The sequence below is a fragment of the Podarcis liolepis genome (assembly GCF_965112155.1).
Source record: "Podarcis liolepis genome assembly, chromosome: 3".
Taxonomy (NCBI): Eukaryota; Metazoa; Chordata; class Lepidosauria; order Squamata; family Lacertidae; genus Podarcis; species Podarcis liolepis.
Genome location: NC_139557.1, coordinates 123,175,816 through 123,194,084, shown reverse-complemented (window position 1 = coordinate 123,194,084; position 18,269 = coordinate 123,175,816). Strand labels below are relative to the sequence as shown.

The following is an 18,269-nucleotide window of genomic DNA, read 5'->3' as shown; positions in this document are numbered from 1 at the left end:
CTGTCCCCCGACTTGGCTAGAAGGCTGGCGGGGGGGAGAAACCTGCTCCTCCGCGTCGCCAGCCCCGCAAACGTGGCTAGAAGGCTGGCGGAGGGCTTTCTCCTCCTGCAGCCCCGCAAGCTCCCAGAGCGATGCCAAAGCTGCACGCAGCTTCCGCATGGCTCTGGGTCCCGTTCTGGGGGCTGGGGGAGGGGGAAGCTCCGCTTTCCCCTCCTCCAGCCCCGCAAGCTCCCAGAGCCATGCCAAAGCTGCACGCAGCTTCGGCATCGCTCTGGGTCCCGCGCCTGGGGGGGGGGATAATTTTTTCCCCTTTATTCCCCCCCCCAAATCTAGGTGCATCCTATGGGCCGGTGCGTCCTATAGGGCGAAAAATACGGTAAATATCTGAACTGGAATACAAAAAGGGAGGTGTGAGGAGGTCAGGAAACTAGTAAATGAAGTATAAGCTATGAAATTATTGATCTTTTTCTTTTCTTTTTTTTCTTTTTGTTAACTATTTGGTACTTTTCTTGTGTTCTGTTTTTGCACTTTTGTAGTCCTTTTTTCTTTTTTAAGGTTATTCTTTGTTCTTATTTGTTAAGTCTAAACTTTGAAACTTTTTAATGTTTGTAAAATCTCAATAAATATTATTTTTAAAAAGAAAGAAAGAAAGAAAGAATTTGGGTTTCCCACAGATTGGTGTTTGTTCTGTTTTATCGCTAAAGAGTCATATTTTCTAGGCATGGCTGAAGTGGAAATTGTTGGCGAGCCCTTAGTCAAACCAATAGCTCAGTTAGTTAGAGTGCAATGCTGAATGCGCCAAGGTTGCAGGTTCGATCCCTGTATGGAACAGCTGCAAATTTCTGCATTACAGGGGGGTTGGATTCAGCCTTTCTCAACCTGTGGGTCCCCAGATGTTGTTGGCCTACAACTCCCATCACCCCTAGCTAGCAAGGCCAGAACTCAGGGATGATGGGAGTTGTAGTCCAACAACATCTGGGGACCCACAGGTGGAGAACCGCTGGATTAGATGGTCTTCAGGCTCGCTTCCAACTCTAGAATTCTGCGAGAGCATACGTTGAGGAAGACCCACTGGGAAATGGAGGATAAGCTTTGCAAGAGCTCAGGGGCAGCCCAGCCCAGCCGCAGCTTTAAAATCGGACCTCACACAGGGCATGGCCCAAGATGAAAACCCATCAAGCAGCCACAGAAAGGAATCCTCTCCTGTTCCACCCCCTCCCAGGCAACGGGGAGCCCCCAGGAAATCTAAATCCAACCCAGGCCATTTCTCCCATAACTCCTCCGTGCCAGAAATCTCAGGCAATTACAGGTGGTTAATGGTGGCACTCTGTCCTCCAGCCAAGAGCTTTCAGAGAGCACGTAACATAAGCTTCCACTTAGCTAGAAAATCGTGTTTTCCTTCAGGGCTTTAATTGAATTTCCCTTCTACAAACAGCGGTTTCGGTGAAGGAGGTGGGGTGTGTGGAGTTTCTTGAAACTTTAAGCGACTCACTCCAAACCCACAAAACAGATCAGAAGACCCTGAAAAATACCGGCGCGAGCGAGCGACCACGCACCCCCTTTTCCATGTGCCAAGGTTTTCTTCCAGAGAGGGAGCCCCCCAGAGAGATAGCTGCCCCAACACAAGTCTTTTAAGCCGAGAGGAGAGATCTGCCTCCCTACTGCTAAGGCTAACCCTTTGCTTCCTGCCTGGGAGCCATCTGGTTAGTGGTTAGCGACGCAGTGCCAGGGTAAACTCAAGACCTTCCGCAAGCAAAGGGAGAAGGCAGCGAAGAAGAAAGCGTTCTTGTTTGTTTGAATGGAACCATGGACTGGCGACTGGCCTGCGATGAGACGGAAAGGATAAGAGCTGTTAGGGCGAAACTGAAGCCTGCATTAAGAGCAGGAGAGTGTAAAGGCAGTCCTGCAGGATCAGGCCAGTGGTGGTCCATCTAATCTAGCATCCTGCACTCACAGCAGCTGACCAGAAACCCGCAAGCAGAATTTTGTAGCCAAAAGATGCTGAGACTCTCCTGCAGGGCCCTTTCAGAGAGAACCTTTTGAGCACTTATGGCTGATGTTTGTTCCAATGTGCTGGCTGATGGGTTCTGTAGCCCCAAACATCTGGAGGTCACCAGATTGGGAAAGGCTGACCTAGACCATAATAATTTATAAATAATAATAATTTATTATTTATACCCAGCTCATCTGGCTGGGTTTCCCCAGCCACTCTGGGCGGCTTCCAACAGAACACTAAAATACAATAACCTATTAAACATTAAAAGCTTCCCTAAACAGGGCTGCCTTCAGATGTCTTCTAAAAGTTTGTTAGTTATTTTTCTCTTTGACATCTGGTGGGAGGGCGTTCCACAGGGCGGGTGCCACCACCGAGAAGGCCCTCTGCCTGGTTCCCTGTAACTTGGCTTCTCGCAGGGAGGGAACCACCAGAAGGCCCTTGGCGCTGGACCTCAGTGTCTGGGCACAATGATGGGGGTGGAGACACTCCTTCAGGTATACAGGACCAAGGCTGTATAGGGCTGTATAGGGCTTTCAAGGTCAGCACCAACACTTTGAATTGTGCTCAGAAACGTACTGGGAGACCAATGCTATCAATGTTCTTCCAAAGTTTCAGGTGGAATCACCTTGCCCATCAACTCCTACCTGAGATCTTTTGAACAAGGACATTGAAACAGCCTGCAGGATCAGGTCTGTGGCCCAGCTAGTGTTCCTAAAGCGGCCAATCAAATGCCTATGGGAAACCTGTAAGCAGGATTCGATCTCAAGAGCCTCAAGGAGTTTCCAGCCACTGGTATCCAGTGGAGGCAGAGTTGGCTAGTTGTCATCGATAGTCTTCTCCTCTAGGAAGTCCAAAGAAAATGCCTGGAACATTTAGTATACACAGAGCTGTGGAAAACAGAGCACCTCGTATTTATGGGACCGCCTCTCCTGGTACGCCCTGCAAAGGACCTTAAGGTCCATGAATAACCATAGTTTAGAGGGCCCGGGCCCTGAGGAAGTCATAGAATCATAGAATCATAGAGTTGGAAGAGACCACAAGGGCCATCGAGTCCAACCCCCTGCCAAGCAGGAAACACCATCAGAGCACTCCTGACATATGGTTGTCAAGCCTCTGCTTAAAGACCTCCAAAGTAGGAGACTCCACCACACTCCTTGGCAGCAAATTCCACTGTCAAACAGCTCTTACTGTCAGGAAGTTCTTCCTAATGTTTAGGTGGAATCTTCTTTCTTGTAGTTTGGATCCATTGCTCCGTGTCCGCTTCTCTGGAGCAGCAGAAAACAACCTTTCTCCCTCCTCTAGGTGACATCCTTTTATATATTTGAACATGGCTATCATATCACCCCTTAACCTCCTCTTCTCCAGGCTAAACATGCCCAGCTCCCTTAGCCGTTCCTCATAAGGCATCGTTTCCAGGCCTTTGACCATTTTGGTTGCCCTCCTCTGGACAAGTCAGACTGTCCTCCACCAGAGCCAGGGCCTTCTCAGTGATGGCTCTGACCTGGTGGAATGCTCTGTCCCATGAGACCAGGGCCCTGCAGGATTTAACCTCCTTCCACAGGGCCTGTAAGACAGAGCTATTCCGCCTGTCTTTCAATTTGAACTTAGCCTGATCTTTTATTCCTCTTCCTTCCCTTTTTATGAAGATTACCCACTCTGGGATCCCACAGCTAATTCTCCCCTGGTCTCCTCGCTCGCCCAAATAGGACTAACTTAGCCAGCTAGCCCTGGTGATCATCTAATGTTTATTGGATGGATTTCCCCCCTAAATTGATTTTTGAATCCTGAATTTATTGTTATTCACGTTTTATATTGTATTTTATGCTGTTTTTTGTTGCATCAATTAAATGTTTAAATTTGTTGTTAGCTGCCCTGAGCCCGGTTTTCTGAACCAGGAAAGGCGGGGTATAAATAAAAATTTATTATTATTACGTGAGTCAGAAGGAGTGCAATCTGCCCTTGAGCTCTGTTCTCCTGTCCCTTCAGAGCACCAACTCAGGATGCACAATGATGGCTCGCATGATGCCTTACCTTGCAGGCCAGGTAAACCAGGAGGACCGGGCTCTCCTTCCATCCCTTCGTTGCCTTGATCCCCTTTCGGTCCAGGTGGCCCTGAAATGGAAAGAGAGAAGGGCGATGAGCCCAGGTTTCATTTCAAAACCACCAAATAATAATAATAATAAAACCGGGCTCGGGGCGGCTAACACCAAATATAAAACAATTGATTGAAATACAACTTAAAAACAAGATTAAAATACATTAAAATGCAGCCTCATTTCAGCAGAAACTCCAAAACATTTTTGGAGATGAAAACATCAAGTCTTCACCAAGGCTAACTATCCAGACTGGTCCTACATGGGCCAGAAAAAAGCCAGGGAAGTCCCCAAATAGGAGTTGCATCACAGAAGGAGAAAGGAAAAGCAAAGAGGGGGAGGGGATCAAGTTGATTCCAAGCTGAAGGCCAGGCGGATCAACTCTGTCTTACAGGCCCTGCAGAAAGAAATCAGATCCTGCAGGGCCCTGGTCTCATGAGACAGAGCGTTCCACCAGGCTGGGGCCAGTGTTGAAAAGGCCCTGGCTCTGGTGGAGGCTAATCGGACTTCCTTAGGGCCCAGGACCTCTAGGGTTGTCAGGGAACTGACATCAGAGCGAGAGGCGAAGGGGAGGCTCCCAGATGATGCTGGCGAAGGACCCAGCAGCAGGGGGTGAAACAGCTCAGTAGAGGGGGAAGCCAATCAGTGCAACACCGGGGATAAAGGGAGGCAGACGGGGGAATTGGAGAGAGGGCTCCAGGACTCTTCACTGGACATCAGTGAGGAGAGCCCAGGTCCTCCGCTACCCACGCCTTCCCTGCGCAGAAGACTCCCGCGCAGTGAGAGGAGGAGGAGACTGGGTGTCAAACAACTTTTATGTTGGAAGAGGTTCAAGAAACGCCCACTGACGGATTCTGCCAGTGACTGAGGCAGCCACGATGAGAAGGGGCTGTGCAGTCAGAAAGGTTTAACAAGGCAAATTAACCGAGAAAGGCACCAGTTTACGCACGAGTAACTCATACCCATTACAAGGGTGTTGCTATTTATGGACCTTAAAGTCCTCCGTGGGGCAGACTGGGAGAGGTGGTCCCGTTGGTACAAGGGTCCTAGGCCGTGATTTCACCAAGACTAAATGCCCATGCTTCTTCACAGGTTGCACTGAAGGAGCGTGCAAGGGGTGCGCCCGTGTCCACAGCAGTTGAGGTGCGGACTTGTGCAGCTATTCCCACATGAGGTTCCACGAGTGCGCCTCGGTGGAGTATCTGATGGATGACCTATGCGAAGCAGCAAGGTTTTGGTCGGGATTCCTGCGTCACAATGGATTGGACCCCATCCCTCGCCATAGTTCTATGGTTCTATGAAGCCCCGACCTCACACTTTTCTCAACAATCTCTGCCACTGGTGTGAGGGCTTGGCCCAAGCATCTAGTCGCTGGTAGCTGCCATGGGTCTTGATCTCTGCCCAGTTTTTGACCTGGCCCCTCTCCTGCCCCTGCAACTGCCCCCAGGTCCAAGAAGCAAACCAGCAACATCACGAATCGAGACGCCATGCCTGGAGTGTCAACACAAGGGGGCTTGTGAAGAAGGCGCAGCAGAGACTGTACTTTTTGAGAATACTAAGGAAAAACCATCTTCCGCAGAAACTGCTGCTTGCCTTCTATCACTGTGCCATTGAGAGCGTGCTCACTTATGGCTTATCTGTGTGGTACGGAAGCTGTACTACCCAGGACAGGATGGGGTTGTGCAGGGTTGCTAAGGCAGCAGAGAGCATTGTTGGCTGCCCACTCTCCACCTTAGAGCAGATTTATGCCACAAGGTGCCATAGGAAGGCACTGGACATAGTAAAAGATCCATCGCATCCTGGTCACTGTCTCTTCGAGCTCTTGCTGTCGGGACAGAGATACAGGATGATGAAGACAAGAACTAGTCGTCTTAAGAACAGCTTCTTCTCCAGAGCGATCTCGGCCCTGAATGGGAAGCCCGGACTTTGAAAGTCATCTAATCTCCCTTGCTGTATTATACTGCATTGTTTAATTAGTGTTTTTATGGAGCAGTCAAGTAATTTCGTTGTCCCCGAAGGGGGCGATGACAATAAAGATATTCTTCTTCTTCTTCTTTGGGCCTCCCAAAGGCTTGGAAGCAGGAACTTCCATTCTGGTACAGACAAGTTTAATATGATCACATAGAGTGGTACCTCGGGTTACATACACTTCAGGTACATACGCTTCAGGTTACAGACTCCGCTAACACAGAAATATTACCTCGGGTTAAGAACTTTGCTTCAGGATGAGAACAGAAATTGTGCAGAAGCGGCACAGCGGCAGCAGGAGGCCCCATTAACTAAAGTGGTACCTCAGGTTAGGAACAGTTTCAGGTTAAGCACGGACCTCCGGAACAAATTAAGTTCTTAACCCGAGGTATCACAGTACCGCAATTCACCACATAATCGTCACATTTTTTATGCCTGTTTTTAATTCCCCAAAATGGGGTGCAATGATTATGCGGTGGCATATCATTTACTGTGCCAGCACTAATAATAATAATAATAATAATAATGAAGCCACTCTGGGCGGCTTCCAAAAAAATATTAAAAATACAATAAAACATCAAACATTAAAAACTTCCCTAAACAGGGCTGCCTTCAGATGTCTTCTAAAAGTCAGATAGTTGCTTATTTCCCTGGCATCTGATGGGAGGGCATTCCACAGGGCGGGTGCCACCACTGAGAAGGCCCTCTGCCTGGTTCCCTGCAACCTCACTTCTTGCAGCGAGGGAACTGCCAGAAGTCCCTTGGAGCTGGACCTCAGTGTCCGGGCAGAACGATGGGGGTGGAGATGCTCCTTCAGGGATACAGGGCCGGTATACACCTTTGAATTATTGACAGTGCCCTTCGTCATAAGATCGCAAGGCTATTCACATATGGCTGGATCCAGGGTGTCCCAAGTGGAAAAGGCTTCCAATTCACAGAACCGCAAGCCATTCCCTCTGTGCACAAGCTTCTGGGTGATACTGGGTCCAATCCCCCCATCCGTCCCCACAACGAACCCTGAAAATGCAAGCAAGAGGCTTTCCCATTTAGGGCACTGACTCCATCTGCTAAAGTAAATCTCCGGCAACCCTTTGTGGTGAAGCCAATCCCGATATTAGAAATCCAGAGGCTTGGGCACAACATCCAAAAGGAAAGCTCCTGGATCGATGGAGCACATGAGTTTCCACCAGATGGGAAAGTGCAATGGCTCCCTTCCCACCCCATTTAGGCTGCCTAGGATGGCAGATTTTGTGGCTCGAGTTTATGGGACAGGTCCAAATACCGACAGTGAAAATCTCTACTAAGCCTTTGCCTGAAGTGACACCTCAGACCACCTCTCTTTCTCCCTGATCACTCAGAAATCATTTAAAGGTTTTCGGATGGCGCACAATGCATATTACATACGAGGTTGCCTTCTCATATATAAAGGACGCAGGTGGTGCTGTGGTCTAAACCACAGAGCCTAGGACTTGCTGATCAGAAGGGCGGTGGTTCAAATCCCCGCAATGGGGTGAACTCCCATTGCTCTGTCCCAGCTCCTGTCAACCTAGCAGCTCAGAAGCACACCAGTGCAAGTAGATAAATAGGTACCGCTGCAGCGGGAAGGTACAGTGGTGCCTCGCAAGACGAAATTAATCCGTTCCGCGAGTCTCTTCGTCTAGCGGTTTTTTCGTCTTGCGAAGCAACCCTATTAGCGGCTTAGCGGATTAGCGCTATTAGCGGTTTAGCGGCTATTAAAGGCTTAGCGGATGAGCGGCTAAAAGGCGATTAGCGGCTTAGCGGCTTAGAAAAAGGGGGGGGGAGCGGGAAAAAAATCGGAACACTCACAAGACATTTTTGTCTTGCGAAGCAAGCCTATAGGGAAAATCGTCTTGCGAAGCAGCTCAAAAACGGAAAACCCTTTCGTCTAGCGGGTTTTCCGTCTTGCGAGGCATTCGTCTTGCGGGACACCACTGTAAATGGTGTTTCCGTGCTCTCTGGTTTCCATCACAGTGTCCCGTTGCACCAGAAGCGGTTTAGTCCTGCTGGCCACGTGACCTGGAAAACTTTCTGCAGACAAACGCCGGCTCCCTTGGCCTGAAAGTGAGATGAGCGCCGCAACCCTATACAGTGCTACCTCCGGTTGCGGACGGGATCCGTTCCGGAGCTCCGGTCGGATCCCGAGGTTTCCGCAACCAGAGGTGCCTGTTCTGCGCACACACGCGGCATGATAGAGCACTTCCGTGCATGTGCGTGGCGCGATAGAGCACTACTGCACATGCGGCGAAACACGGAAATATATTTCCGGGTTTGCCGCGTGCATATCCTGAAGGATACGTAACAAGAAGGGTTGCGCTCTTTTCATGTTGTGAACGGGCCTCCGGAATGGATCCCGTTTGCAATCAGAGGTACCACTGTACTGAATTTCATTCTGTTAGTTTTGGTCTCGTACTGCAATCTGTTAAAGTCATCTGGAATCTGATTCTAGCTCCTGAGTTATTAGCTGCCCCTCCCAATCTATTACCACCATTTACATATTATCATCATTTGTTAAATTTGTATGCCATCCTTCATCCATAGGATGATTTGCAGCATAAAAATACAAGATGAAAATATAAAGTGTTAATTTATTTGGGGGGTTTTAAGCATGTGGAGGAAAAGGGACGAGAAAGGGCTGATTTTGGTTCGCTGTTTACCGTATTTTTCGTTCTATAAGACGCACCAGACCACAAGACGCACCTAGTTTTTGGAGGAGGAAAACAAGAAAAAAAATATTCTGAATCTCAGAAGCCAGAACAGCAAGAGGGATCGCTGCACAGTGAAAGCGGCAATCCGTTTTGCTGTTCTGGCTTCTGGGATAGCTGCGCAGCCTGCATTCGCTCCATAAGACGCACACACATTTCCCCTTACTTTTTAGGAGGGAAAAAGTGAGTCTTATAGAGCAAAACATACGGTAATTTGGCCGTGCCTCTCCCTGCACCTGCAGCTAGTTAAGCATGTGAGAACGAGTCAGCAAGCATGTGAGAATGACTCAGCACAATATACAGTATAAATGCTGATGTGGTTGAGGCAAGCTTCAGAGCATCGTCTACATGCTGCAGGGAGACTGCATCTACAGCTGTGTGAAACTGTATTATACTGTCAGTAAATCAACTGACTCTTCCTAGAACGGTTTGGTGTTGCTGTGTTCTTTTGGCACACTCTGCTGGCATTGGGATGGGCACTCTGTGCATGCCCCGGCATAAAACACATAATAGAAGCAAAACAAACCAGTAACCTCCCCCACCCTCTATTTTGTCCCCTGCAAATTTGTCGAGCATCCCCCTGCCCGCTCATTCCCAGTGAGAACGGCTGGCCTTTCCCGCTCCACCCCTACCTCGTATGACCGAGATGTCCCTCAAGGCGATGGAGTGCTCCCAGTCCTTGAGTCGCAGGTCCTCGGTCACATTGTTGAGGATGGCCAACTCGTGCTTGAGCTGCTGCTCCATGGCGATGTGGACGAGGCGCATCTGGCGGGCGTCCTCGCTGGCGTTGCTGATCAGGACCTGCAGGTCCTGGATGCGGGTGTGGTGGATGCCCACGTCGTAGGACAGGGTCCGGTTCATGTTGCCCACCTCCCCACCCACCATGGTCAGCTGGTCGCTCAAGCCCTCCACCCGGGACGCCAGCTGTGTCAGCAAGCCCTCGTGGTGCTTCAGGAGTAGACGGCTGCTGTTCCCCTCCACTGAGACCTTGTAGATCTCCATCTGTGCCAAGTCGCTCTGCTGGTTCAAAGCCTCCCGTAGGCCGGAGACCGCCCGGTCCGTCTGATCCGCTTGGGACCGCAGGCTCCCCAGGGCCCCTTCCAGCTTCTGAAGGGAGCTGGTCATCAGCAGGAGAGAGTCGGAGTGGTTCTGGAGAAGGTCCTGCAGACGCCAGATATGGTCCAGGAAGTCCCCTTTGAATGGTTGCTGAAGAACCCTCAGCTGGAGGTCACGGAAGCTTTCGTTTAACCGGTTGACGTTCCCCGTTAGCACCTTCAGGTCTTCTGGAGAGCTCTGAGGCCTGGAAACTGGGGAGAGAAGAAGGAGGCATCTCAAGTCACAGAGGAAACCATATATCCCTCAGTACATGTCTCCCTGTACATGGGGCAGTGGCTGAGGCGCCAATACTTTGGCCACCTCATGAGAAGAGAAGACTCCCTGGAAAAGACCCTGATGTTGGGAAAGATGGAGGGCACAAGGAGAAGGGGACGACAGAGGACGAGATGGTGGGACAGTGTTCTCAAAGCTACCAGTATGAGTTTGACCAAACTGGGGGAGGCAGTGGAAGACAGAAGTGCCTGGCGTGCTCTGGTTCATGGGGCCACGAAGAGTCGGACACGACGAAACAACAACAAGTTTTTAGAGGAGGAAAACATGAAAAAAAAAATTCTGAATCAAATGTTGTACTGAACTATTTAAAGCAGCAAAGCAGGCAGCTTCTGTCCGCTTTGCTGCTTTAAAGTGAGCCATGGAGGAGGGACGGATGGGAGCCATGGTTCCCCTTCCTTCCCTCCTCCATGGCTCACTTTAAAGCAGCAAAGCGGACAGGAGCCGCTTACACATCCCTCCTCCGCGCAGCATTCACTTCATAAGACGCACAGACATTTCCCCTTACTTTTTAGGAGGGAAAAAGTGCGTCTTATGGAGCGAAAAATACGGTAAATGTTGGAAGATTCAGGACTGATAAAAGAAAATCCTTCCTGCAGCAAGTAGGTAAACTATGGAACTCCCTGCCACAGGAAGCAGTAATGAGCACGAGCTTGGATGGATTTAAAAGAGGATGAGACAAATTCATGGACGACAAGGCTATTCATGGCTATGAATGACACAAATTGTCAGTTATTTAATTTCATTTAGTGCCTGCTATTTATTTATGCAAAAATCCATATCCCGCCCCCCTGGTATCTCCATGCCCATCGGGATGGCTAACCGCGATGAAAACCCACTATAAAATTGATTTTTTATGGCAGTGTTTCATTGTTTTCGCATTGCATTGTTGAGTACCTCTTGCAGAGTTCTAAACATTCATCGGTTTAGAAATGGTTTCAGCTGAAATAAAACGGTTTACGAGGCATGCATAGAGAAATTTGGAAAGCACGCCTATGAATTCATCACAAGCCTAACTTCCTAACAGAGTTTGGGGACGATCTCTTTCCTTCCCAAGTTATGACTCTCTGGGGGTGTGAAGTAAAGATCACAGAAGGCTGGAAGCTCCTTGGGGTTTTTGCTGCCCAGCTGTTTAAAAATGTCCAGATCCTTGAAGAAAACCAAAAGGACCAGGTTGCACTGTCTGTCCTGCCTGCCTCCTCCTTTTAATTGCTTAATAATCAGGTTTGCTTTCTGGATTGGCAATTTGGAGCCTGGACTGGACTCTCTGCACTGTAATTGACTCCAGCTGAGGTTTGTGGGCGTTCTGGAGTGGGAAGCTGGCAGGATCCCTGGAGCTGCCAATCATTGACCCTGGCAAATAAGCCGAGATTAAAGGGCAAGCAAATTTTAAGAGATGATCCCAAAGAGAGATATACTAGGCCCTTTTAAACCCAAAGTCTAGAGAAGGGGAAGGAATAAGATTCAGCCCACCTTGAGAGGCAGACCTTAATCTACACTTTTGAATGCAATGGGAGAAGCAGAGCACAGCTCTCCTTTGAAATTTGCACTTCTCTGAATTTTGCAATGCAGTTCTCCTGAACTTTGCATCTTAGACAAAATTGCATATTGTTACGATTTTTTTGGGGGGGAGGGGTTGAGCCTGGGTCCCTTCCAAACCTGCAATCTTGTTTCTGTGAGGGTAGAATGAATAAGCAGAAGCCTGCCAAATCAGTTGCTTTGTCAAGGTAATGGCTTTGGCTGGCTAGACAAGTACCATGAACATATCCAAAGAGGCCACTCTGTTGCCATGGACACAAAGGGGTGGGCCTTTTCCTACCTCAGCTGGCTGGAGGGGACAAGAAAAATGAGAACCTGGGGAAAACCAAAACACATGGATCACCCATCCCTAATCAAAACATTTCACAAAAATGTGTTTATTAGGAGAACATAAGAATTGATGCTTTTGAATTCTGGTGCTGGAGGAGACTCTTGAGAGTCCAATGGACTGCAAGAAGATCAGACCTCCCCATTCCGAAGGAAATCAGCCCTGAGTGCTCACTGGAAGGACAGATCCTGAAGCTGAGGCTCCAAGACTTTGGCCACCTCATGAGAAGAGAAGACTCCCTGGAAAAGACCCTGATGTTGGGAAAGATGGAGGGCATAAGGAGAAGGGGACGAGAGAGGACGAAATGGTGGGACAGTGTTCTCGAAGCTACCAGCATGAGTTTGACCAAACTGCGGGAGGCAGTGGAAGACAGGAGGGCCTGGCGTGCTCAGGTCCAGGGGGCACGAAGAGGCGGACACAACTAAACAACTAAACAACAGCAACAAATAAATGGACACACCACAAAAATGTGTAGAAATGAATCGGGGGGGAAATGAGACATAGGGAGAATTCTTGACCACTATCACATGTTCCTCCTCTACAAACTTTTTCAGAGGCAGCCAGGGCCTACTAACCTCTTGACCCAGCTCAAAGACCGGCTCAAATCTGGGACTCCAAACATGGAAGGCTTCATTCTACAAGCAGTGAGTGCCAAACCAGAGACAAATATAAGCCAGGTGGCATCTCCTGGCCTTCAGAGAAGCCGCAGAATCAACTCTTCATTCCAGAAGGATATTTTCAGAGAACCGAGCACAAATAGTATGAGGGCAGGCAAAAGGAACTGGGGATGTTTAGTCTAGGGAGGGAATGTGTTGAGTATTTTAAATATTTAAAAGTATGTCAGGGGGAAAGGGAGAACAGTTTAGTCAACCCATCAAAAGCAGGAGACGGAAAACACTTGTTTAAAGCGGAGAGAGGTGGAAACAGGGTTTTGCAAAGCATCCTAGGAGCCGCTTCTTAAGAATGGTAGCGTTGGGATCCTGGGGGTCATCTAGTCCAACCCCACTCCTAGCAACTGGTATTTAGAGGAATACCACTTCTGGCAGTGAAAGCAGGACATAGTCATCATGGCTAATAGCTACCGATTCTCCACTAATTTCCCATGGCCGTTAGTGGAAAGGAGGAAGAAATTTGGACTTTACTTATTTATTTCATACAATTTATGTTGTGCTTAAGGTCCACATAGTTAAAGCTATGGTTTTCCAAGTAGTGATGTATGGAAGTGAGAGCTGGACCATAAAGAAGGCTGATTGCCAAAGAATTGATGGTGCTGGACTGCAAGAAGATCAAACCTCTCCATTCTGAAGGAAATCAGCCCTGAGTGCTCACTGGAAGGACAGATCCTGAAGCTGAGGCTCTAAGACTTTGGCCACCTCATGAGAAGAGAAGACTCCCTGGAAAAGACCCTGGTGGTGGGAAAGATGGAGGGAGAAGGGGACGACAGAGGATGAGATGGTTGGATGGTGTTCAAAAAGCTACCAGCATGAGTTTGACCAACTGCGGGCAGCGGTGGTAGACAGGAGTGCCTGGTGTGCTCTGGTCCAGGGGGTCACGAAGAGTCGGACACGACTTAGCGACTAAACAACAACAACAACAATGTAGCGCTTGATTGCAGAAAAGAGGTTTCTGCTTCAACCACTGAGATGTCTGCAGCTGCCCCACTAGACAAGACCACATCTATTTCTGGTGCCCAGTTTGAGAGGTCACACCCAGAGGCTATGAGCTCTTTCAGTTTACATATTTATACCTTGCTTCCTTCCCTCGCCCCACGCACAAACAATTTTTAGACTAAAGTGGCTTGCAAAGGATAAATGTAGGTGCGAGCACACAAGATGGGAGTATAGAAATGAAAACAGGAAAGGAGAAATTGAACGGTTCACCGGACAAGCAAAAATTGGACATGCAAAAATAGGTAGCAAAAAACTGTGTGAGGGCCACCTTTCACGAAAAGAACTGCAGATCAGGCTAAAATGCTTTCAGTTGTGGTCCCAAGAGCAAACATTTTGCACAAGACTGTTTGTGTCTGCGAGGCTACATTATGAAAACACACTTCCTTATTGGAAACAGGGGTGTTGGGACACAAAGATGGGAAAAGGAAGGCTAAATTTACTGGAAAGCTCAGGAACTAAGAGGACAAGAACTTTAAAAAAAGAATGGGAACAATTTATAATGTACTCAGGAGACCATTGTAAGCAAATGAAAACATTAGCAGGATTTTAATTTCACTTGTAAGGTAACAAAGGCTAAGGATAATTCAGATGGACCCAAAATTTGGATAACAGATTAATATGCCGTTGTAAATGTTGTTGTTGTTGTTTAGTCATTTAGTCGTGTCCGCCTCTTCGTGATCCCATGGACCAGAGCACGCCAGGCACTCCTGTCTTCCACTGCCTCCTGCAGTTTGGTCGGACTCATGTTTGTAGCTTCGAGAACACTGTCCAACCATCTCGCCCTCTGTCTTCCCTTCTCCTTGTAAATGTTGACATAGGTAAAAAAGGTAAAGGTAAAGGACCCCTGGATGGTAAAGTCCAGTCAAAGGCAACTATGGCGTTGCATCGCTCATCTCGCTTTTAGGCTGAGGTGGCTGGCGTTTGTCCACAGACAGTTTTCCGGGTTGTGTGGCCAGCATGGCTAAACCTCTTCTGGCAAAACAGGACACCGTGACAGAAACCAGAGCGCACGGAAACACCGTTTACCTTCCCACCACAGTGGTACCTATTGATCTACTTGCACTTTGACGTGCTTTTGAACTGCTAGGTAGGCAGGAGCTGGGACCGAGCAACGGGAGCTCACCCCGTCACGGGGATTCGAACTGCCAACCTTCCGATTGGCAAGTCCAAAAGACTCAGTGGTTTAGACGACAGCGCCACCCACATCCCTATGTTGACATAAGAACCCATGGAGGGGATGGGGCGGGGCGGAAGTCTGGAGATTCAGAGAAATCTCTTTACAGTCATACCTTGTGTTGCGTTTGCTTCATGATACATTTTTTCAGGTTGCGTTCCGCGGTTACCCGGAAGTACTGGAAAGAGTTACTTCCGGGTTTTGCTGCTCGCTCATGTGCAGATGCGTCAAATCACAACCCACGCATGCGCAGACGCGAGTTGCATTCTGCTCATGTTGCGAACGGGACTCCGTAATAGATCCCGTTCACAACCAGCGGTATCACTGTATATAGTTTTGCAATTCTCTTTGTGATAAACTTGCAATTGTAAAATGAAATAAAAATGATTTTAAAGAGGAAAAGGAAGACAGGCCATATTCAGCTGGGGGGCTCCTGAATGTCAAGGTTTCAAGGTTTCAACCTATGTGGTTGCTGCTTCTCTGCGGCCCCCCCCCCACTGGGAGGGACTGATGCGGTTGCTAGGCAACCCCTGTTGTGTGTTCCACAGCTGGCCAGGACCGGAGCAGCAACGTGGGAGGGAGGGATGAAGGTTGAAAGGATACACACAGGCCAAAAACATGGGTGGAGCACCCTGTTCTTTGTGGGCTCCAGAACTGGCTGCAAGTTGAGACCTGTGGTGTAAACATGACTTTGGCTTTGCCGGTCCACCTAACACCCCTTCCAAAACAAAAAACAGAAAACCCTACCACTAAGCCATGCTCTCTACGCACAGCAAAGAAAAAGTCAATTGCAAAAGGAATTCAGCATTACAAGCCAGTTTTTCTTTTCACTTCTAGGGGGTTAAAAATGTTCTGCAAGGCTGGGGCAATGCGAGATGGGAGCCAGACCCAAGCAAATAATAATAAAATAGTCATTATTGGGGAGGGGGGGGATATTCCTCATATCCACCTGGCCCCAAGCCCCTGGTGATGCAACTGCTTGTTTATAGTGGGGGGAATAAGAGAGGATATTAATGGAGCACATTTGGTACAAATTAGGGCACAGAGCGCAGCCGGCAAGCCTTCAGGTTGCGCTAAGCAGACTAGGCTGTGGGATTTGAAGAGCTGGTCGCTAATTGGAGGTGGAACCGCAGGGGGATTTTGGGGGAAAGAGGATTTGGAGACGGGATTACATTCTCCGTGGAGCGAAAACAGCTCTGGCTGTTTAAACTGGCCCGGTTTTCTCATGGTGCCCTGGAGATTGCCGCTGGGTGTGATTCTTCGGCAGGGAAAGGCAGTTGCCACAACCAGGAGGGTTATTTATTATTTGAAAATCCCGCTCTGGTGGGGACATTCTCCTGCCTAAGCTGCACTGAAAGAAGCAGGAGCTGACCTTCTCCGAACCACGATTCCCCGGGAAGAGGAGCCGGCTGTTAAAGCACTCTGAGGGAAATGGGGGTCTCCTAGCTACCCTTGGAAAACTACAGTTCCCAGGGTTCTTTGGGGGAAGCCATGGCAGTTTAAAGTGGTTTGATGCTGCTTTAAATGTATAGCATGGATGGGGGAGTCGAGAGTAAGATAAGAATGGTCTTACCCTGTATGCAATTTCCTGCATTGAAATTTAAATAATGTGCTTCTAAAAATAATAACCAATCTGGCTCGGCTTCCCCAGCCACACTGGGCGGCTTCCAACAAAATATTGAAATACCGTAATGCATCAAACATTAAAAGCTTCCCTGAACAGGGCTGCCTTCAGATGTCTTCTAAAAGTCCGCTAGTTGTTGTTCTCTTTGACATCTGGTGGGAGGGCGTTCCACAGGGCGGGTGCCACCACCGAGAAGGCCCTCTGCCTGGTTCCCTGTAACTTCACTTCTCGCAGTGAGGGAACTGCCAGAAGGCCCTCAGAGCTGGACCTCAGTGTCCGGGTAGAACGATGGGGGTGGAGACGCTCCTTCAGATATACTGGACCGAGGCCGTTTAGGGCTTTAAAGGTCTGCACCAACACTTTGAACTGTGTTTGGAAACGTGCTGGGAGCCATGCTTTCAGGACCGGTGTTATGTGGTATCGGCAGCCGCTCCCAGTCACCAGTCTAGCTGTTGCATTCTGGATTAGTTGCAGTTTCTGGGTCACCTTCAAAGGTAGCCCCACGTAGAGCGCATTGCAATAGTCCAAGCGGGAGATAACCAGAGCATGCACCACTCTGGCGAGGCAGTCCGCAGGCAGGTAAGGTCTCAGCCTGGGTACCAGATGGAGCTGGTAAACAGCTGCCCTGGACGCAGAACTGACCTGCGCCTCCATGGACAGCTGCGAGTCCAAAATGACCCCCAGGCTGCAGACCTGATCGGGGGCACAGTTACCCCATTTGGGACCAGGGAGTCCCCCACACCACCCGCCCTCTGTCCCCCCAAAACAGTACTTCTGTCTTGTCAGGATTCAACCTCAATCTGTTCCCTCACTGTGAGAAGCTGACTTTTAGAGGACATCTGGAGGCAGCCCTGTTTAGGGAAGTTTTTAATGTCTGATGTTTTATTCTGTTTTTAATCTGTTCGGAGCCACCCAGAGTAGCTGGGGAAACTCAGCCAGATGGGTGGGGCATGTATGTATGTATGTATGTATGTATGTATGTATGTATAAACAATTATTATTATTATTATTATTACACTGGGAACCGCAGAAGGCGAGAGGTGCTGTTATGCTTGCATCCTACTTGTGGGTTTCCCACAAGCGTCTGGTCGGCCACTGTGAGGACAGGATGCTGGATTAGATGGGCCACGGGCCTGATCCACCAGACCAGGGGTCAGCAACCCGCAGCTCCGGAGCCACATGTGGCTCTCTTACACCTTTGCCGCGGCTCCGGGGTGGATATTAGTGAGGCGAGGAGGCGCATTGTGCTCCCCGACACTCCCCACTGTGGCGGGCGCTGTACTGGCTGTGATGTCGCATGGGGGCGGTGCGTGCGTTAGTCACGCACCGTCCCGACGTCACCTTCCCGCCCGCTGTCAGATCGCGGCTCCGGAGATATATTTGTTTTAAATGTCGCAATGGTTTTGCGGCTCCCAGGTTTTTTTTCTTCGGAAACGGGTCCAAGTGGTTCTTTTTGTCTTAAAGGTTGCAGACCCCTGCACCAGACTCTTCTTCTGCTCTTGATAGAGGGCTGCAGTTGTCCTCAGGTCCTGGTTGGGGCATTCCCTTGAGGGCATCCGGCTGGCCACTTTGGCCATGGTGCCTTGACCCATCTGCAGGACTCTTCCTTCATTCCCCCATCCTTATCCCGCTTAACATTTGACTAAAAACATGAGATTGCCTTCTAGTTCCACGCAGTGTTTCTTCCTGATCTTTGCCAGGGCAAGGAGCCCCAGCTTTGCCAGAAAGGGAGGGGAAGGGGGAAAGTGTTGCACGCTCTGCAAGATCT

The 18,269-nt window shown here is 49.2% G+C and overlaps 1 protein-coding gene across 2 annotated transcripts in view; it reads right to left on the bottom strand.

The window, feature by feature from the left end:
- Positions 1 to 18,269, bottom strand: part of SCARA5 (scavenger receptor class A member 5) — a 106,517-nt gene that overhangs the window by 36,645 nt on the left and 51,603 nt on the right. For both annotated transcript variants that reach the window (XM_083494588.1, XM_083494589.1), the window contains exons 4-5: positions 9,413 to 10,087; positions 4,028 to 4,108 (exon numbers count right to left, since the gene is read on the bottom strand). In XM_083494588.1, the coding sequence (XP_083350714.1) occupies positions 4,028 to 4,108; positions 9,413 to 10,087 (756 nt within the window). The remainder of the gene's footprint in view (positions 1 to 4,027; positions 4,109 to 9,412; positions 10,088 to 18,269) is intronic.